The 21,979-nt window shown below is 36.1% G+C and overlaps 1 protein-coding gene across 1 annotated transcript; it reads left to right on the forward strand.

Annotated features, from left to right (window-relative positions):
• The first annotated feature begins 2,270 nt into the window (after window positions 1–2,270).
• LOC141541566 (cytochrome P450 2J4-like) lies at window positions 2,271–21,637 on the forward strand. Its single transcript, XM_074265795.1, has 9 exons — window positions 2,271–2,576; window positions 5,408–5,570; window positions 9,842–9,991; window positions 10,265–10,425; window positions 12,244–12,420; window positions 17,543–17,678; window positions 18,927–19,114; window positions 20,236–20,374; window positions 21,263–21,637. Exons 1-9 carry the CDS (start codon window positions 2,385–2,387, stop codon window positions 21,442–21,444), a joined length of 1,488 nt encoding a protein of 495 aa, XP_074121896.1. The 5' UTR covers window positions 2,271–2,384; the 3' UTR covers window positions 21,445–21,637.
• Window positions 21,638–21,979: the final 342 nt, after the last annotated feature.

A 21,979-nucleotide genomic window follows, 5' to 3' on the forward strand; every position in this document is an offset into this window, starting at 1 on the left:
AGAATGAAAATAATGAGATAATGTACCAAAACTTATGCCAACCCAGTTCTTAATGGAAATTTTCTCTAAATTCCTATATGAATAAAATAGAAAAAAAGAGAGATCAATGACTTGGGAATGCTACTCAAAAACCTAAAAAAAAAGAACACGTTTTAAATCCCCAATTAAATACCAACTTAGAAATTCTGAAAATCATAGGCAAGATTAATAAAATTAAAAATAAGAAAATTATGGAATGAATGATAAATAAAATTAAGAAGATGGGCATTCAATCAAACAGGTGAATTCCATTTATTTCTGATGAAAAGACCAGAGCTAAACAAAATTTGACCTCCAAATATAGAACTCAAGAGAAGCATAAGAGGGTAAAAAGAACTTTTGAGAACTGTATTTCTGTTATGGCTATACCTAGTGCATGTATAATTTGATTTTACTGTTATAAAACTAGAACTAGGAACTAGAGGTGGAAAAGGTATTGTACCAGAAAAAGGGGAAATTGGAGTCAAAATGAAGGAAACTACATCTCACAAAAAGGCAAAAGAAAACTATTACATTTGAGGGAAAGAAGGGAAGTGATTAAAATTGTGTGAATCTTACTCTCATCAGATTTGGCTCAAAATGAAATTGTTAGACATATTTGGTTTACAAAGAAACTTCTCTTACCTAATTGAAAACTGAGAGGGGAAAGGTGAAAAGGGAATGGATAGGCTAAATAGAAGGGACAATAGAAATAGTAGAGGACAGGTATAAGAAAGAGGGAGGGACTCTAAAAGGGGAGAGATTCTAAAGGGGGAACACTACTTGAGGCAAGTAGAGTTCATAAATTAAATACTGGGGAGGATGGAAAGGGGAAAAGGAAAGAGAAAACAATAATCTAGGTATAATAAGATGGCAGGAAATACAGAATTAGTAGTTTTAACTGCAAATATGAATGGGGTGAACTCACCCATAAAGCAAAAGCAGATAGCAGACTGGATTAAAAAACAGAATCCTACAATAGGTTTTTTACAAGAACCACATTTAAAGCAGAGTAATACATACAGAGTAAAAGTAAAAGTCTGTAGAAGAATCTATTATGCTTCAGATGAAGTAAAAAAAAAAAAAATCAGGGGTAGCCATCCTGACTTCAGATCAAGCAAAAGCAAAAACTCATCTAATTAAAAGAGATAAAGGAAGGAAACTATACCTTGCTAAAGAGTACCATGGATAAGGAAGTAATATCAATACTAAATATATATGCACCAAGTGGTATAGCATGGAAATTCCTAAAGGAGAATTTAAGAGAGCTGCAAGAAGAAATAGACAGCAAAACTATCATAATAGGAGATCTCAATCTTGCTCTCTCAGGACTAGATAAATCAAATCATAAAATAAGTAATAAAGAAGTTAAAGAAGTAAATAGAATACTAGAAAAGTTAGGTATGATAGCTCTTTGGTGAAAATTGAATGGAGAGAGAAAGGAGTATACTTTCTTCTGAGCAGTTCATGAAACCTATACAAAAATTGGCCATATATTAGGACATAAAGACCTCAAAATCAAATGCAGAAAGACAGAAATCCTAAATGCATTTTTTTCAGATCACGATGCAATAAAATTTACCTTCAATAAAAAGCCAGGGGAAAGTAGACTGAAAAGTAATTGGAAACTAAACAATCTCATCCTAAAGAATGAATGGGTGAAACAGCAAATCATAGACACAATTAATAATTTCATCCAAGAGAATGACAACAATGAGATAACATACCAAAATTTGTGAGACACAGCCAAAGTAGTAATAAGTGGAAATTTTATATCTCTAGATGCTTACTTGCATAAAATAGAGAAAGAGAGCAATGAATTGGGCTTGAAACTAAAAAAAGGTAGAAAAAGAGCAAATTAACCACCCCAATGAAATATCAAACTTGAAATTCTAAAAATAAGAGGAGATAATAAAATTGAAAGTAAAAAAAAATATTGAATTAATAAAAAAATTAAGAGTTGGTTTTATGAAAAAACAAGATAGATAAGCCTTTAGTAAATTTGATTAGAAAAAGGACAGAGGAAAATCAAATTGTTAGTCATAATGAAATGGGAGAACTTCCCCAGGTCTCTCTCGCCGGGTTGTCTCTTTGGTTCCCAGCTCTTCCTTTTTAGTGGATGGTGTTTGTTCTCAGAGGCAGGCCCTGACAGAGGGCAGAGGACTAGGGCACAGAGCAGAGGCTGGCATTCTTCCTGGCTGACCAATAAAATTAGCCCTGGCAGCAGCTCCACAGAGACAAACATAGCTTGAGTTGAGAACACTACTTCTAGTGGCCCTGTATCAGGAAGAATAAGAGGGAGGAGGAATTGGGCTTTTCTGGCCTGCCTGCCAGAGCTGGGAAAGATACAGCTCTCTATAAGAAACATGATTTCTTCTCTTTGGGAAGGAGTCCCCTTACAGAACCTCCTTCTCCTTTTTGCCATCGTCCTGATCCTGACACATTATCTACAGAACAGGAGGAAACATCTAAACTATCCCCCTGGCCCTCCAGCACTGCCCATATTAGGCAACTTCCTCCAGATGGACTTCAAAACCCCCCAAATCACCCTCCAAAAGGTAAAGAATGAGATGGGAGGGGAAAATCTGATGGCTATGAGGGGGGTGCACAGGAACTGGGGCATGTGCTGGGTAATGTGCTGGAGGAGACAGAAAATAAGTCTGGATGTCCATTTCTGCTCTGGTCCTACCTGAGAAACAGCCTCTTACAATGGAAAGTATGTCTGGTTTGGGGCTTAGAAGGCCAGGTTCAGAGCTTCCTTCTGACGTGTGGAACCTGAAGAAACTCTTCACATGTTGGGTATGTCCTTGTAAAGTTTCCTTTTGTAGGGTCAGGATTAGATGCTTGGTGAGATCCCTTCTGACTCAATTTCTGTGAATCTAATCCAAAGAAATAATAATTCTTAAAGTCATTTGTACACTGAGGGGCACCCAGAAAGCATTAGATAAATGTCAGCTTTTATTATTACTATTAAAATAAAGGGATAGGTGAGTGCCTTGAAAGACTGTCTTTCACTTTTATTTTTTATTGAAGGGTTTAGCACAATACCTGGTATATAGTAAGCACTTAATAAATGTTCATTATTAAACGGACTGGCAGAAATTACACAGGCAGCCTCTGAGGTGTCTTTCGATATCAGAAGCAGAATACTTAACTTGAGGCCATTGGATTTTAGCTTAAAATATTTTGTAATCCCTGTACTTTAATATAATGATTTCCTTTATAATCCTATAACTTTTATTCAATGCATTTCAAAACTTTCTTCTGAGAAGAGCCCATAGGATTCAGCAAATTAACAAAGGGACAACATCAGTGACAATAACAAGAACAATAACACATACACACACACACACTCACACATACACACACACATTTATGAAGAGTTAATAACCTGGAGTCCACAATTCTGATCTTCAAACTTTGGACAAGACACGTCAGTCTATGATGTTCACTTGACTTCTTGGTCAATAATGGGTGTAAACATTATGCTGCCAACACTTTTCAATTAATTTCACCAAACACTAACAATAATTTTCATAACCTGACATATTACAATGCTGAGTATTGTCAGATATAGGCTATTCAACTCCTATATAAAGATTGTTTCACCTTTGTCTGTGTCCTGCACTCCTCTGGCAGTCAATCTGGGGAAACCCATGCACATTCCCTCAAAATCATGGTTTTAAATGCATAAAAGATACTGTTTAGGAAGCTAATTATTATGAAATTCAGGGATTGATATTTAAAGAAAAGAAAACCAAGGTGCTAAGATCCAGATATTTTTCAGAGAAAATGTACTTGTTAAAATTGATTTTGTACTTTTAGTATGAATAAGGCACACTTTTTTACATTTATCCCTTTGAATTCCACCTTAATGTATTGCACCCATTTTGGGGGTCATTATTTTGGTCAACTCCATCACCCAGCTATTCTTCCCAATATACTGTTGGCTGCAAAATAGATGGGCACCCCATCTATGCCTTTATTAGAGTCATTAATAAAATGTTAAGACAGCCAAGGTCAAGAACAGATCCAGGTATAACCCAGTGGAGATCTCTTACTTGAACCTTTATGATTCCTATGTTGATGCCTGGTCTTTATATAGTATATCCTGCTGCCTCCTGGATGAGATTGATATTACTTTTACACATTTATGGAGAATATTTTGTGAATTATCCCATTTTATCCTCAACAAACTCCTTCAAGACAGATACTACATAAGCAGAAACAAATCAAATGTAGGATCTGTACTCAGATCTCACTAGATTTCAGGTTCTATGCCCTTATCACATCCTACCCCTCACCTCATTCTTTTTTTTTTTTTACTTTTTGAATTCTAAATATCCCTGCCTCCTGAAAATATTCATCATATGCTATCAAATTAAAATACTTCACTGTCTAAAGTCCTTGAAGCAGAAGAGAAATATTTTGGGGGCACAATTAAGCTGTAATATCTTCAAATAAGGGGGTGACAGCCTCTAAGTGTTACCTGAATCTGATCTGGCTAAGTTCAAAGAAACTCATGATCATGTTGGCAGCAGAATTGATTGATTTTTTCCTTATCTCTCTCAGAGACAATTTTTGAGTTTTGAAAGGGCTTTGATTGGTGCCAATAGGGGAAGGATCTAATCAGTCAAATAATAAGCATTTCATAAATGCCTGATATGTATCAGATATTATCCTAGGTGCAGGAGATTAAGAAAACAAAAATGAAACTGTCTCTGCCTTCTGGGAGTTTACATTCTACCCATTCCAATGAACATACTAAGGGTTCAGTTGTTAACCTAAGTTTGTCCCACATATTAAACTCTGAATTTTCTTTGTCATATATTCCAAGTCCAGCATGCTGCCTGGAATGTAGCAATGAATTCACAACTTGGAATATATTCCCTCTTTTCCTGATACTTTTGGAATTCACTGTTCCCATCAAAGCTCAGCTTAAGTGGGCCATCTCCTACAGAAAGCCTTCCTGAAATCCTTCTAGCTGCTAATGTCCCTCCAAATCACATAGAATTTTCTTTGTGTGTATTTGTTATTGACATATATATATATATAGATATACATATATATGTATATATATGTGTACATATATGTACATATATACATATAGATAGATAGTTCATTTTCTTCATATACCAGTTCCTCAAGGCAAGATACTGTTTGGTATTTGTGACTATCTGCACAGCTTCTAGCACAGCACTTGGGATATGGTTGGATGATTCAACGTTTGTTAGAATGAGCTGAACTTGAGTGTAACTGGATCAGACTGAATTGAATAGACTCCACTGGAATAGTTTCACACATGCAAGAATGTCATTTAATAACAATACTTACAAAAAATAACCTGCAATGTGATGCAAGTATTCAACTAAAAATGATTCTTTTTCAGTTTGTCAGGAAATATGGAAATATATTTTGTACTCATGTGGGCAGTCAAAGCTTTATAATAGTAACTGGATTGCCACTGATCAAGGAGGTCTTGGTCAACCAAGGGGAAGTGTTTATTGATCGACCCAAATTTCCTATCCATCTTCATTTTTTTACATCATCTGGTGAGTTCTTTGAATTATAATAAATATTTTTTCATGTCTGGGATTCTTTGAAAGATATTTTGACTCCTGTTTATCATTCCTGAAGAATTTCAAACTATATATGTCTTGTGGCTAGAATTATGACAAAAGCAGGATTTTGAAATTTCCTTCCTTCATATATCAGAGTAGAGGAAGAGGAATAATAGCAGTAAAAGAGAGGGGGAGAATAATGGAGAAGCTATTCAAATTCATCCTGTAGAAGAATCAGTTCAAGAAGTTTGGAGTGTTTAACTTAAGGACAAGAAGACTCAGAAAGGGGTGAAGGGAGGTATGATTATTGTCTTCAAGTCCTTTTAGCAAAAAGGTATTAACTTATTATCATTGGTCCTAGAACCAGAGGCAAAAGGAGAGACTTTCAGTGAGCTACAACTTGGCTTCATGTAAAATGAAAACTCCAAGTAGCTAAATGTCGGAATTATCAAATCAAGGGGAAAAACTGCAAGCAGCCAGAAGGAAACAATTAAAATATCAAGGAGTCACAATCGTGATTATCCAAGACCTAACATTTTCCACTTTAAAGGATCAAAGGGCATGGAATCTGATATTCTGAAAGGCAAATGAATTGGACAGCAGCCTAGAATCAATTATCCAGCAAAATTAGGCATTATCAGTCAGAGAAGAACATAGACATTCAATAAAACAGGCGAATTTCACTTATTTCTGATAAAAAGAACAAAGTTGAATAGAAAATTTGATTTTCAAATGCAGAACTCAAGAAAAGCATGAAAATGTAAAAGAAAAAAACTTCTTTTTAAAAGTTAAAAAGTTTATATTATTTTTTTTCCTTTTTGATCTGATTTTTCTAGTGCAGCAAAATAATTGTATAAATATGTATACATATATTGGATTTAACATATATTTAACATGTTTAACATATATTTAATGATTAAAATCTAGGGAAGGGTATGGGGGAAGAAAGGGAAATTTAAAACAAGGTTTTGTAAGGCTCAATGTTGAAAGGAAAATGATATGTTTAACTTTTGAGACCTGTATCTCTGTCATAGGTATATTTAGAAACTGTAATGATTTGGTTTTATTGTGATAATATAAAAAAGAAAGTAGAGGAGGAAAAGGAATTCTTCTGGAATAAGAGGAAAATAGACTTAAAATGGGGTAAATTATATTTTATAAACAGGCAAAAAAAGACATTACAACTGAAGGAAAGAAGAGAGGGATATAAGCATTGTGTGAATCTTACTCTCATCAGATTTAGCTCAAAGAGAGAATATCAGATACACTTAGCTTCACAGAGAAGCTTCCCTTACCTTGTAGGGAAGTAGGAAGGAAAGGCAGGAAAAGGTAAAAGGGAGAACCAAAGTAGATGGGGAAAGGGATGAGAAAGGGGAAGAGGTAGTAAAAGGGGAGAGCTGTTTAAAGGAAGACGTGGTCAGAAACAAAATATTGGGGAGGAGGGAAAAGGAGAAAGGAAAAAGAAAGACAACTGGGAAAAAACAAGAAGGCAGGAAATACAGATTTAGTACTTTTAACTATAAATATGAATGGGATGAATTCTCCCATAAAATGAAAGTGGATTTCAGACTGGATTAAAAGCCAGAATCCTACAATTTGTTATTCACAAGAAACATATTTAAAGCAGTATAAAAGGTAAAGTAAAGATAAAAGGCTGGAACAGAATCTAATATGCTTCAGATGAAGTTAAAAAAAAAAAAGACAGGGGTAGCAATTCTGATCTGAGATCAAGCAAAAGCAAAAATACATCTAATTAATGATATAAAGAAGGAAACTACATCCTACTAAAAGGTACCATAGATAATGAAAAAATATTAATACTAAGCATATATGTAGTAAGCGGTATAGCATCCAAATCCCTAGAGGAGAAGAGAGCCAAAATAAGAATTAATTAGCAAAACTATACTAGTGAAGGATCTCAAGTTTGCCCCCTTGAACTAGAAAAAATGAATTACAAAATAAATAAGAAAGAAGTTAAGGAGGTAAATAGAATCCTAGAAAAGTTAGATATGATAGACGTTTGGAAAAAATAAATAGAGACAAAAAAACATATACTTTTTTCTTGGCAATACATGGAACCTATAAGAATTTATCATGTATTAAGGAATAAAAACCTCAGAATCAAATGCAGAAAGGCTGAAATAGTAAATACATTTTTAAGATCATGATGCAATAAAAATTACATGTAACAAAAGGCCAATTTTTTGGGGAAAATATACCAAAAAACATACCAAAATATACTAAATATACCAAAAATTAATTGGAAACTAAATAATCTAAGCTTAAAGAATGAGTGGGTGAAACAACAAATCATAGACACTGTTAGGATTACAAGGTGAGAATTGTTTAGACAACCTGAGTTCTCACCTTGTAATCCTAACAAGACACAATTGATAATTTCATCGAAGAGAATGACAATAATGAGATAACATACCAAAATTCATGGGATGCAGTCAAAGCAGTTCTTAGGGAAAGTTTTATGTCTCTAGATGTCTACTTGCATAAACTAGAGAAAGAGAAGAACAATGAATTGGGCTTGCAACTAAAAAGCTAGAAAGGGAACAAATTAAAGATCCCAATTAAATACCATATTTATAATTCTGAAAATAAAAAAGGGAGATTAATAAAATAAAAGTAAGAAAACTACTGAATTTGTAGACAAAAGTAAGAAAGGATTTTACAAAAAAAAGCAAAAAATAACTTTAGTTAATTTGAATAGAAAAAGAAAGAAGAAAATGATTTGTTAGAATCAAAAATAAAAAAAAATGAAAAGGGAGAACTTTTCAGCAATGAAGAGGAAACTAAAACAACAATTAGGCGTTATTGTGCCTAACTATATACAAATAAATTTTATAATCTAAATGAAATGGATGAAAACTTAGGGGAAAATATAGATTGCCCAGATTTTATGTTGTTGTTTGCATCTTGTTTTCTATCTCATTTTTTTCCTTTTTGACCTGATTTTTCTAGTGCAGCAAAATAATTGTATAAATATGCATACATATATTGGATTTAACATATATTTAATATGTTTAACATATATTTAATGATTAACATCTAGGGAAGGGCATGGGGGAAGAAATTTAAAACAAGGTTTTGCAAGGCACAATGTTGAAAAATTATCCATGCATATGTGTTGAAAATAAAAATATTTAATAAAAAAGGAAGAAGTGCACAGTCAGATGATACAGTAGATAGAGCATTCGGTCAAGAAGTCTTTAATTCAAATCTAGCATCAGACACTTATTACCTCTATAATCCTAGAAAAGTCAATTGTAAAATGGAGTTAATAATAGAATCTGCTTCAAAGGGTTGTTGTGAGGCTCCAAAGAGAAAATATTTGCAAAATGCTTAGCATAATACCTAGCATATAGTTGGTGCTAAATAAATATTTATTTCTACCTTCCCATTTTTCCCTTATGTGAGCGAAATAGTTAGAAAAAAAGTTAATCTCTCCCTTATCATTAAAGAGCAACTTATTTCATAACAATTTTATCCCTTGACACCTTCCAAACATTCTATGCCTTTGTCCCCAAGTTCTTCATAGAAAAGGTACTTCCTAAGTATGGATTATAACAATGTCCTTCTATAACCTTCCATTCTTAGGTATAGAGAAATGGGGTTAATTGTTTAATACCATACTGTCATCAAAATAAAGACCCTTATTTGTTCCACATGATATCAACCATAGACGATACAATGAGCCTCCTTGTAACATATCCAGTAACCATAGGGCAAGGTATCACTGCCCTGCTTGGCCTATAACATTGGCGAAGTCAAAAAGAGCCATTTGATATGACTTGTGTCATTCCAATTGGATTTTGCCATTCAGATTAGGAGTTGTAGCTCTACTCCACATCTGTCCAAAGCAGAAAATCATCCAGGAGCCAATCATCTCTGAGTGAAGAAATAAGAAGCTTCTATTTATGTACTCCAAGATATATAGTCTACTTATAGACCCTCAGATCTCTGACCCATAATATGTCTGTTTTGTCTTTATAACTTCTAGGCATTTCTATGTGCTTTACAGTGGAAACTTAAGTGTAATTTTCCTAATAAGTATGTACATTTTGGGGGGAACAGGAACTGCTTATTCCTTATTTTGTATATCCAGTACAGTGTCTGGTATATAAAAGTATCTTTCTGGTTTTCTAAGTGCTTGTTCAGTTGAATTCCATTGTTGGTAGGGGAAATAACCACATTTGTAAAATGACACAGCTTTTGAAATAGTGACATAAATTATTATTAATATAATTATTTAGGCTTAATCATGTCTAATGGCCAAGTGTGGAAACAGCAAAGAAGATTTGCCTTAATGACTCTAAGGAACTTTGGTTTGGGAAAGAAGACCCTGGAAGATCGGATACGGATGGAAGCCATGTATCTCATTGAGGCCATCAGGGAAGAAAAAGGTGAGCACTGGTCAGGCAGAGATGTTTTCAATTTCTTGTGATTTTCCATTTGGCCAGATGAACATTAAAGAGAATCTGTACTTGTGGATGGGAGAAGCAGGGAAAGAAAGGTCAAACCTAGAGTAGAGACAGGCAAAATATTTTCCCTCAAGTCCCCAACATTGTTCTCTAGGGGGAAATGAGACCATAAGCCAAATAAGAACTACATTGGATTCCTTTAAAGCTCAAGGGTGAAATGAAAAGTACCTTTTTCCTTTTTATTCTGCTCAACAGGACAGCCCTTTGATCCCCACTTTGCGATCAACAATGCTGTTTCTAACATCATCTGCTCCATAACTTTTGGGCATCGTTTTGAGTATCATGATTCACAATTTCGGGAGTTGCTGAAGACTGTGGAAAATATCATGAAGCTTTTGGCTAGGTGGGAATGTCAGGTAATAGGGAATCTCCTTCTGGGAATGGCTGAATCAATTTCAACTGTCCATGGACTTCCTCCATAGGAAAAGAAATGTGAATGACTGTGAGAGGTTAGCAGGAGTTGAATCAGTTTCTATTTGACTTCCTCTAAGCAGTAAAAGGACCTGAGAGTGGGAGGGGAAGGAAACAAGATTTTCATAAGCAGTGACATGAAAGAATATGCCTGGGGGACCCATGCTTTTCCAGAACACTGTGATCTCCAGATAATGAAAAACAAATTTCTATATAGTTTTGAGTCTTCTTAAGATCTTTACCAAGATATCAATTTACAAACATTTATTAACTATTTATGTGTACCAAGTACTCTGCTAGGTTATGGAGATATAAGGATAAAAATGAAACAGCCCCTGACATAGGGTAGTTTGCATTCTGTTGGAGGAGGCGACATGCCCTCAAATATGTTTATATGCAATAAAGAAATAAATATAATGGGGCAAGTTTTTTGAGGGGAGAGATTATATTAGTAGTCAGGAAGACCAGTAAAGTTGCCTTTTGAGCAAAGTTTGAGTGAAATCAGGAATTTTATCCTCACTTCTGCAAAAATGAGATAAATACAGAAACAGAGACAGACACAGAGACAGAAAGAAATAGAGAAGGTGGAGGGAAGTAGGAAGGAAAGGAGGTTCAGAGATAAAGGATACAGAAACAGCTAAACTTAAGAAGACAATGAGAGAAGAGACACAATCAGAGAGACATAATTTAACTGCTTACCTTTAAGGTTTGTAAACAGCAATACAAATATTAGTTCTTACCTCAATGCCTTTGCACTAATTGTCCTTGTTGTTTGGAATGCTCTCCCTTCTGACCTCTAGTTCTTCACTTTCTTCAAGAATGAGCTCCAGTTTTACCTCCTGCTGCAGGCTGGCTTTTCCTGTCCCTCAAACTGTTAGTGCCTTCTCCTCTCAGAATGTTTTTCAACAACTCTGCATACATCGTATATGTCCCTAGTTATTTCTATAGTGTCTATCCCATTACAAGGTGAACTACCTGGAGAATAGGAACTAGAATTTATTCCTCTTCTTTTGGATGCCCAGGACTCTCTACAGTCTTGGCATATAATTAATGCTTAATGCTTGTTGATTGACTTCTTTAGTTCCTTTCAACAACCCTTTGAGTTAGTTGCCATTAGTGTCCCCATTTAATGGATAAGATAACTGAGGCTAAGGTAAGTTAATGTCTTGCCCACAGCTAATAAATGTCTGAGGCAGCATTCTAACTCAGGTCTTCCTGAATGTTACCCCAGAATTACATCTACTCTTCTTTCTAATTGTTCAGTAACTCATGTGTCACCAGTTCATATTTAAGCAAAATCATTCCTCAAGTTTTGGACTATGACAGAAAATGAAGGAAAAAAGTGAATACCATTGGCTCTCATTTACCTAAGTGAAACAAAATGTAATTCAGAAGCAGGAAATTCTGTGGGGCTAACAGGGAAAGATTAGCTCAAGTGATGGTAATTTCTCTAGACTGCATCTCTCCACTTGTTCTTTGCAGCTGTGAAGACTTCCTAGATTGGTGACATCTTGAGTGAGTTATTTTCATGCATCAGGATATGGCCAAGAGCCTGGTGCTTAGATAGTTGGACAGCAGCTTGAGTGTTTAAAGAATGACAGCATGAAATGAGACATAGGAAGGGTGGATTCAGGAGGAGACATTTCATGACCCTAAAATCTGTCAAAAAACCAGGGTCTGATTTAAGAAGAAGATGAAGAGGTAGCATAGTCAAACAGGAAATGACACTCAGCCACCCTACCTGTCCTTTTTATATTACTTAGCTCTTCAATATAATTCCTTCAATAATGAAATTCCTGCCAGGACCTCACCAGAAGCTCTTCAGAGAAAGCGCAAAGCTAAAGTCTTTTGTAGGAGATGTGATTGAGCAACACAAGCAAAACCTGAATGAAGAGGAGCCCCAGGACTTCATTGAAGCTTACTTGAAGGAGCTGTCCAAGGTAATAGAGACATCTCCAGAAATGGGTAGTTGTGTATTTAAAAGCAAAAAGAGCAGAATTGGGGAGGGGGGAGTGTGTTAAAATTTTCAAAACTGTAGATTTCTATCATAGCATAAATATCTTTACTCAGTGACAACCCTGGAAGGTAAAGAATATGAGAGATAGCGCTTACTAGTGGAGAGCTCATGTAAGGGTATCATGAAAAGAGAGTCAACAGATTGGAAAAGGAAGCACAAAAATTAACTGAAGGAAACTTCTTAAAAAGTAGAATTGGCCAAATAGAAAAGGAGGTACAAAAGCTAACAAAAGAAAATAATTTTTTAAAAAGTAGAAGTGGGCAAGTGGATGTTAATGACTCTATGAGATATCAAGAATCAGTCAAAATTAAAAGAATGGAAAATAAAGGAGAATGTAAAATACTTTATAGGGAAAAAAATAACAACTAACATGGAAAATAGATCAAATAGGAATAAGGAATTCTGGAAAGATGGTAGAGTAAAGTAGAAATTTCCAGATACCACAGATTTATTCCACAATAAAAAAAGATAGAAAATAGCCACAATATAAATATAAAGCAGCAAATATAAAGGATTAAGGGGTAAAATAATTGTCACCATCAAATATTTGAAGGAGAAGATTCTAGGGGCTGATGTTTGGTCTGAGTGAAGTAGAGTCACCTCTAGGCTGACTCTACTGAGCCATCAAATTATAAACCCTGAGAAAAGCAGACAAAGCCTCAAGAAATCTTACCTCTTCTTTTGCATCATTCACAGACTTAAGAAAGTTTATTTCAGCAACTCTTATCTCCTAACCTCAGGACTTTCACCTCACAAACTTTCATCTAAAAAACAGCAGACAGCTGAATAAGAGAAGAATGCTGATTTGATGTGATCAACTTAGCTGTGGGTGAGAAGGAATGAACATAGTTGAATATGAATACTCGGTAAGAGTACTACAAGGAAGAAGAACATTCTTGAGAGAGAAGGGGAGAAAAAAAAGAGTCCTTGAGGTTGAGCTCCTGGGCAAATTTCCAAAAACAAAAACAAACAAACAAACAAACAAATAAACAAAAAAACCAACAACAACTGTATGGAGGACTTGAAGCTTAGGGTTCTATTATTCAAAATTCTAGATTAAAACTTTATCATAATAATATTAGGCTGCTAAAAATAAAATGAAAGGAAGATATAAGAGTAAGAAAAGGAAAAAGAACCCAACCATTTATAGCTATTTTTGTGTAAAAGTAGATCTGGATTCGTATTCAACAAAATATATTATGTTTTTTAAAGCCAATCCTACCCCCCAAATGATAATATCAAATGGTCACAAGCCAAAAAAAAAAATCCCATAATCTTGGAAGAAAACAAAAAAGGAATTCAAAAAATAAAATGAGAGAATGGGGAAAATTAGAAAAAAAAATAAAAATTATCCAAAAAATTCAAAAAAAGAAAGTTAATAAAGTAGAAAAGGAGACACAAAACTTAAGGGAAAAATAATTCCTTGAAAACAAATATTAAGTCAGTGAACATTAATGATATTAGAAGACATTGAAATATAACAGAACTAGAAAAAATAGAAGAGAATCTGAAACACCTTATTAGAAAAACAACTGATGGGGAGAAAGAGATTGAGGGGAGACAAAATAATTATTATTTTATATTAATAATTATTCTGGCTGAAATCTCCTCCTTTATGTGGCAATAGGAAGCTATCCTCAAGGATGCCTTTATTTATCATCTCTATAAAAGTAAAAGGAATAAATAGTCCTGTTCAATCACAGAGGATGTGGGCAAGATTCTTGTCAGAATCCTCTTCATAAGCTGATCCTTCTCCTGGAAAATGGTCATCTTACCTGAGAGCCAGTGTGATTTCACAAGGGGTCAAGGAACAGTTAATAGGGTGTGTGCTGCCCAACAAATCCAGGAGGAATTCCAGGAGCAGAACAGAAGTTTGTTTGTATTTCCAGATCTGATCAAAACCTTTAATTCGGTAAGTCTGAATGCTTATGGTAATAAGTCAAAATTTGGTTACCCAGATAAGTTTATCAGTATTGTAAGTCAATGAAAGCATACTTGGACCAGATTTTGGATAATGGACAATAGTATCAAGTTTTCCCACTGTGTTTCCTCCCATGCTTTTTATCATGATGTTTTCTATCATGACAACCATCTTCAATGAGAATGAAAATGGAATCAAAGCCATCTATGAAACTGATGAAAAATATAACTTGAAAAGACTACAAACCAAAATTAAAATAGAAAGTATGTTGGAATGTGATCTTTTTGTCTGAAGATTACAGTGCACTCATTGAATACTATGAGAGGCAACAAAGTATGGCCTAATATTTAGCATTGTTTGGGAGGCTATGTGTTAGGATTACTAGGTGAGAACTCAGATTGTCTGGACAGTGACAAGGTGAGAATTCAGGTTGTCTGGACAATTACAAGATGAGAACTCAGGTTGACTTGATAGAAGGAGCAAGCTCATTGGCTGAAGTGTTTCTTCCCAGAAGCCCTTGCATTATCCCACGCCCATTCTCTGGGAGGATAAAAGAGGCAACAGTGGGCCTGGAAAGCAGTCTGCCTGGAGAAGGATAAGAGCTGGAGGAGATTCAGAGTCAGGATTCAAGGAGAAGTCTCTGCATTACATCAGGCCTGATGGGGCTCTCTGCAGGAAGAGAAGTCACTTCTCTGGACAAGAGTTAACAGCACTGCCTGGAGACAACGGTTCTCTACAGGAAGAAGAATCTGTCTGAAAGATTTGAGTAGACACAGCAGATCTCTTCCCAGAGAGCGATCTGGCAGCTTCTGGAGACAACAGCTCGCTACAGCTATGAAGCAAAATGTGGGCCAGAAAAGGTTTGACTATCAGATGGAAAGTCATTGTGCTAAGCTCATTGTTGTAAGCTTGTAAAATCTGGACCATATACTAGTACATTGCCAGAAACCTGAACAGCTTCCATTTGCATTGTCTTAGAAAGATTCTGAAGATCACTTGGCAGAATAAGATACCAAATTTTGATCTCCTTTTTCAAAATCTTTTTCAAGAATTCATACTATATTGCAGACAGAACAACTCCATTGGGCTTGTCACACTGTTCAAATGCCAATCATAGGCTTGCCAAAATTTCTATTTTATGGAGAAATGACACAGAGAATACTCATGTGGTGATTAGAAAAAGGAAAAAAAGACACTCTGAAAGGTCTCTTAAAAACTTTAGAATTGGTGCATTGTTAGGATTACAAGGTGAGAACTCAGGTTGTCTGGACAATTACAAGGTGAGAACTCAGGTTGACTTGAGAGTTCTCTGGCTCAGACCTTGGTTGGGGCCTTTAAAGGGAGTTTACACCTTAGGAATTCTAAGAGGAGCAAGTTCATTGATGGAAGTATTTCCCTATGCCCCATTGAGTTCTCACATGCCTATTTTCTGGGAGGATAAAAGAAGGGCAGCATTGGGTCTGAGAGAATCACTCTAGGATAGAGTTTTGACGCCAGGCGGGCTGAAAGGAGACCAGTCTGATTTGAGGAAGGACAAGAGTTGGAGGAGATTCAGAGCTCCCAAGAAACCTGCGCACAGAGGAAAAGATTTTACAGATCTCCTCCCAGAGAAGGATTATAATTGAGCAGACTACCGGTCCCTCACCTTGTCACTGTCCAGACAACCTGAGTTCTCACCTTGTAATCCTAACAGTGCATGACATGGGAGACACTAGTGCAGGACTGCCTAGCATGGAGTGCCTTCATCAGAGAAGAAACTAAATGAGCAAAGCAGAAGTGAAGTAGCTCAAAAAATGGGAGATGTGCACAATTAGAAAATTCACTAAAAATGTCTATAGGGACCATTTCTTCCCAACCTAGAGTAGAGCATTCCAAATTCATACTGGTCTTATCAGCCACAGGTGGACACACTATAACTTGGCTCTAAAATACTGATGTCATTTTGGTTTTCTTTGATAATCAAGGATAATAACCATCAATTTAGTAATTGTTAGTTATTATTAATAGTAATTGCATTCTTAAAACTGTTATCATTACTAAGGTAGTTTGAAAGAAAGGATGAGGCTGAATTGTATATTATGAAATGATTCAAAAGAACAAAATTGTGTAGGAAAATGCTAAAAAGGATAAATATTTCCTAAAAATGGAACAGGAAAGGAAGATCTAGTACAAAGGAAGCAGGTAGGAATGGAGAGTTGGTAATTCTGACACCTTACTCCCATCTGGATTAAAGATAAAATAACATACACATCTGAAAAGAAATGAAGTTCTAGAAAGATGAGAAAACTGGGGAATAGGATAAGGGAGAGACCTTTAGTATGTTAGGATATTAGAAGGTCAGGTTAATAGATCAATGAGGGGCTTTTAGAAAGGTGACGAAAATAGGAATGAGAGTAAGGGGAGAAGATAAAGGTTTCATATCATACTATATAGGATTGTAGCAGGAAGCTTTATAATGAAGAAATCAAACCAATCCACAGTCACTTGCCAATATATGAACATATATTAGAAATACCATGCCATGTTAGAAAATACATACTATTTTTCAAACAAATAAAACTAGATATAAAAATTTAGGAAACTTCAGTTGATTGTGTTTAAGTCAAGTCAACCATTTTTATTAAAATGGCAATTCTGGCTAACAGTGTATTTATTCAGAGCCATGCTAATCAAATGATCAAAAATATCATTTTATAGAGTCCAAAAATGGCAACTACATCCATCTAGAAGAACAAAAGTTCAACAGTAACAAGGGAGTTAATGAAAATTTCAAAGAATGGTGACCTATTTTTACCAGACTAAAAACTACATCAAGCATCTATCATCAAAACAATTTGGTATTCCTTGCTTGCATTTTTGTTTTCCTTCTCAGTTTTTTTTTTCTTTCTTTCTAGATCTGATTTTTCTTGTACAGCAAGATGAACCATATAGATGTGTGTGTATAAATATGTAAATTGTATTTAATTATAATTGGAAAATATTTTAAAAAATAAAAGCTTTCATTCTTAGAAACAGGGACTTTAATCTTCCATCTTGACCTTGACCAATGAGCCTGAAAGCGCTTCATGCTTGATAAAAGCCATGATTTTAATTAACCAACTAATCCATGCCCTTTTAATTTAAGGATAACATCCATTCTATTTTTAATGAAAAAAATTTAGTCTACTGCACCCTGGACCTGTTCTTTGCTGGATCAGAGACAACTTCGACCACCCTAAGGTGGGCACTGCTGTACATGGCCCTTTATCCAGAGATCCAAGGTACAGTGCTAGCACCGCCGCTGTAGAATTCTAACCAGAAGAGTTTGCATTTACAGAAAGCCTGAAAACTTGTCAAATATATTACATACATCATCTTCCTTCAATTATCATTAAAATCAAGCAGGGATTGCCATATTTTTCATATTATATGGACCCCCTTTTGACATCAAAAATTATTGTCCCCTATGATAGTAGTTGCAGCCTAGGGCAGAAGAGAGTATAAAATTTGGCATCAGGAAGATATAAATTCAAATTCTGTTTCAAACACTTCCCAACTATGTGACTCTAAGTAAATCACACAACTTCTTCCAGCTTCTCTGTCTTCATATTAAAATAGAAATAATAAAATTTTTCTCATATCCTTGTTCCCAGGATAAAGGAAGTTGATAAAGTTAAACATTTTGTAAACCTTAGTGTTATATAAATACCAGATATCATTTTATTATTTTTATTATAGTGCACCATAACTACTTTTTAAAATAAAACTGTATGTGATAACAAAAAATAACATTTTAAAAGGCATTAATCCTATTAAGTAATCATCATAGATTTCAAATTGGAAATACTTAAATGAAGGACACATTATTAATTCAATCTACAGCATGTCATAAAGTCTTTAAATTTGGTGAATGTAACTCATCTTAGAGACCATAAAGTCCAACTCCTCATTTTACATATGTAAAAACCAAGGCTGAGAGAGACTAAGTGATTTAAAGACCTTGGAGAAAGTCTAATCTGACCTGATCATTTTAGAGATAGAGAAAATGAGACCCCAAGAGATTCTTATTCATGGAGACACAAATAGTGAGTGGAAAAGCTGAAATTCCAGGTCTTCTGTTTCCAACTCCAGAAGGCTTTCCATGATGTCACATTCATGTATATCTTCCCAATCCCATAAACATTCGTCTTCTTTGATCAGTCCAGTCTCCAAGTTACAGGGATTGGCAAGTTCAGTGAAGTGTCAAGTCAAACTTTTACCCAACCATACATACGATTGTGTTTCTCCCATATAATCAGGGAAAAATGAATGAGATGAAAAGAAAGCCTTAAATTCACATCTATCTAGATATGAGAATCTCAGCAAGAAACTTTAGTTTCATCTAAAAAGATAGGGATAATATCAATATTTCTGAAATACTTGTGAGGATCAAATAAGATAATATTTGTCAAATGTTTTGCAAATGTTAAAGCACTCTATAAATGGGAAATAATATTTGGGTCTCAAACAACTTTCCCTCTTCTTTGCAGGCAAAATACAAGCTGAGATTGACAGGGTGATTGGCCAATCTCGGCAGCCCACCATGGCTGATAAGGAGAATATGCCCTACACTAATGCAGCTGTTCATGAAGTCCAAAGAATGGGAGATATTGTTCCTTTCAATGTACCCAGGATGGCTGTGGTTGATACCACAGTGGCAGGATACCATGTGCCCAAGGTAAATGGCTTTTTTCCCTCATGAACCTGAAGAGATTATGTGTCCACATGTTTCCATGTCCTATTATCATTGGCCCCTATCTTTGTCTAGCTCTCTGAGCTCCTTCCACAAGAACATCTCTTTGTAAACTAGGTTATCTAACCACACACTAGTGTATGTATAGTTAAGGCACAAGGAAGCTGGAGGTTCTGAACCATCAAAATCCAGTGCATAAAGAACTGGAGTCAGGAAATTCAGCCTTAGATGCTTACTGTGTAACTCGTCAAGTCACTTCACCTGCCAGTCTCAGTTTCTTCATCTGTAAATGAGGAGACTTCTGGCCCTAAAATCTCTAATGCTACATTTTATCCATCCTGTATCAAAAAGTTTGAATAGGATCTCTTATCACTAGTCCCAGAGGTCTTTCATGGCATATGATATTTATAACTATCATTTCTTACAGAACTTCTGAGGAAATTTACTGATTTAAGGCACATTGTTATTTGGGAAGCTTGCTTACAATCTGATTCATAATATGGTCCCAGATGGGGAAGAGGTCAGCTGGAACACAAATTACCTGGTGCTGATGGCATCAAACTTGCCCCCAAAGGCAATTTAGAAGACAGTTTGTGTTTATTTCCTCATGCCACTAGCTAGATGAACTTGAGTCTACCTTTCCATGTATTGGTTTACTCATCTATAAAAATGAAAAAGATGGTCCCAATGGCCTCTACAATCTCTTCCAGTCCTGAAGTTATGACTCTGTTAACGTTGTTGTTCTTAACTTGGGGTACATGAGCTTGATTTTTTGTTCAGATTGTTATGGTTGTATTTCAAGATAACTAATTTCCTTAGTGATCCTATGTATTCTAATTGATTCATTGAAAAAAAAAAGTTATTCTGAAAAACAAAAGGTAATAGGATTGGCAGCCTTCCAAAGTGTCTGTGATCCCAAACAGTCTGGGAGTCCCTGCCCTGAGAAGTTTGGAGTTCTACAACAGGCTTGGCCACTGAAACCATATGGCATCAGAATGTTCTATGCTCCTCTGGCTCTTAATTCTCTCTTCTGTAAAATGAGAGGGTGGATCAGGTCTCTTCCTCCTCAAAGTCCCTTGGAGTCAGTTCTTTTCTCTTGTTTCCAGGGGGCTACAATTATGACCAACTTGACTGCCTTGCACAGGGACCCCAAGGAGTGGGCTACCCCAGAAACCTTCAATCCGGAACATTTTCTGGAAAATGGACAATTTAAGAAAAGAGAGTCTTTTCTGCCTTTCTCAGTGGGTAAGCACACACAGTAGGGAGAGGGCCTCAGGCCAGGGGACACCAACTTTTTCACATGAAGAAAATTTGCAGACTCTACTTCCAGAAATCCACAGTCATGTGACTGCACATACTAGCAATAATCACTGTTGGCATTTAACAAAATAACAATAATAGTAGTAAGAGAAAGAGCAGAAGAAGGAAGAGGAAGGAAAGGAAGGGAGGGAGAAGGAAGAGGAAGAGGAGGAACAAAAGTAGTCACAGTAGTACCTAGTATTTATATAGTCTTTAAGGTTGGCAAAGTCCTTTACATCTTTACCCGGCAAAGTAAGTGCTGATTTATCCCCATTTTACCCATGAGGAAGCTGAGACTGAGAGGAGTTGGGTCTCTTGCCCAGGCTCACACAGCTTCTTAGTGTCAGGGATAGGATTTGAACAGTCTCCACTGAACACACCTGGCTTAAATTCAGAACAGGAACCATTCTTTTCCTAAGGCTGCACAGAAGCCTGTTCTTAGACGCAGAACTAGAAGGGTGCTTGAGGGCCATATCATCCACTCTTTCATTTCACAGTTGAGCAAATTTGAGCCTACCTGGTTAAGTAATGTGTCCAGTGCCATCTGAGTGAGAAGCATCCCAGGGGATCTGAACTCAGGTGCTCTGTCCACAGCATGAAGTGTTTCACCTGTTAAATTTCTGAGGTTGGCTGTGAGATGAACATGGTGCTTGAAATGCAACAAGGAAGGCTTGGGCCCAGATTCCTCCTTTGACCATTGTCAGCATTGTGATTGTAGGCTAGTTACTGGCCCTAAAGTTAATCCCAATGCCAGGATTCACGCTCAGGCCCTGGAGATCCCCAATCTCAACCCCCAGCCTATGCCAAGTTCTTTCTGATCTCCTTGCCTTTCAGGAAAGAGGGCCTGCCTGGGAGAACAGCTGGCTCGGGCTGAACTCTTCCTTTTCTTCACCAGCCTGCTCCAGAAGTTCACGTTCCAGCCTCCTCCAAATTCCCAGCTGAGCCTGGACTTCCAAATAAGTATGGCCGTCTCTCCTCTCCCCTACCAAATCTGTGCCATTCCTCGAGAGATGTAGGCCGGGGCAGGCCTATAGGGTGAACTCCTGGGCACACAGGAAAGAACCTGGAGCCATCCTCATTCTTTCTCCCCTTTGGAGTTGGGTGGGGAAAGGGAGAGAAGTCACAGAAAGAAAAAGATGAGAGAGACCAAGGGAGATTATCTGTGGCCCAGTGTGAACAGTCCCACTCAAAAAAGGGAGAGACATGAACACCAGCAAAAGGAAAGCAGAGTCCTTACTGGATTTGAAGATTTGAAGTTTATGGACTTGGGTTCACATCTCTTGTCACCTACTAGGTGAGTGATTTTCAAATCTAAAATGTGGAGGAGGAAGATCTACTTCTAAATCTACAACCCTGTGATGTTCTGAACAGAGAACCAAAGCTTTTCTTCCTCTGCCTCAATAGTGGGGCCTGATAGGGTTTTTGTTTGTTTGATTATTTGTTTGATTATTTCCTCTCTCCTGTGCTTATAATTCACACTGTCGTGATTTTAGGAAAGATTTCAAAAAGTTTAAATGAGTTATAGGAAGTGTCCTCAGGTTAATGATTATC

Source organism: Sminthopsis crassicaudata, chromosome 4 (assembly GCF_048593235.1).
Source record: "Sminthopsis crassicaudata isolate SCR6 chromosome 4, ASM4859323v1, whole genome shotgun sequence".
Lineage (NCBI taxonomy): Eukaryota > Metazoa > Chordata > Mammalia > Dasyuromorphia > Dasyuridae > Sminthopsis > Sminthopsis crassicaudata.

Bases quoted from the DNA above. Each gene is read 5' to 3' on its own strand.
- LOC141541566 (XM_074265795.1), top strand. From the start codon at position 2,385: ATGATTTCTTCTCTTTGGGAAGGAGTCCCCTTACAGAACCTCCTTCTC. The intron at 2,577-5,407 runs GTAAAGAATGAG...ATTCTTTTTCAG, and splicing joins CCCAAATCACCCTCCAAAAG to TTTGTCAGGAAATATGGAAA. The intron at 17,679-18,926 runs GTACAGTGCTAG...TCTTCTTTGCAG, and splicing joins CCTTTATCCAGAGATCCAAG to GCAAAATACAAGCTGAGATT.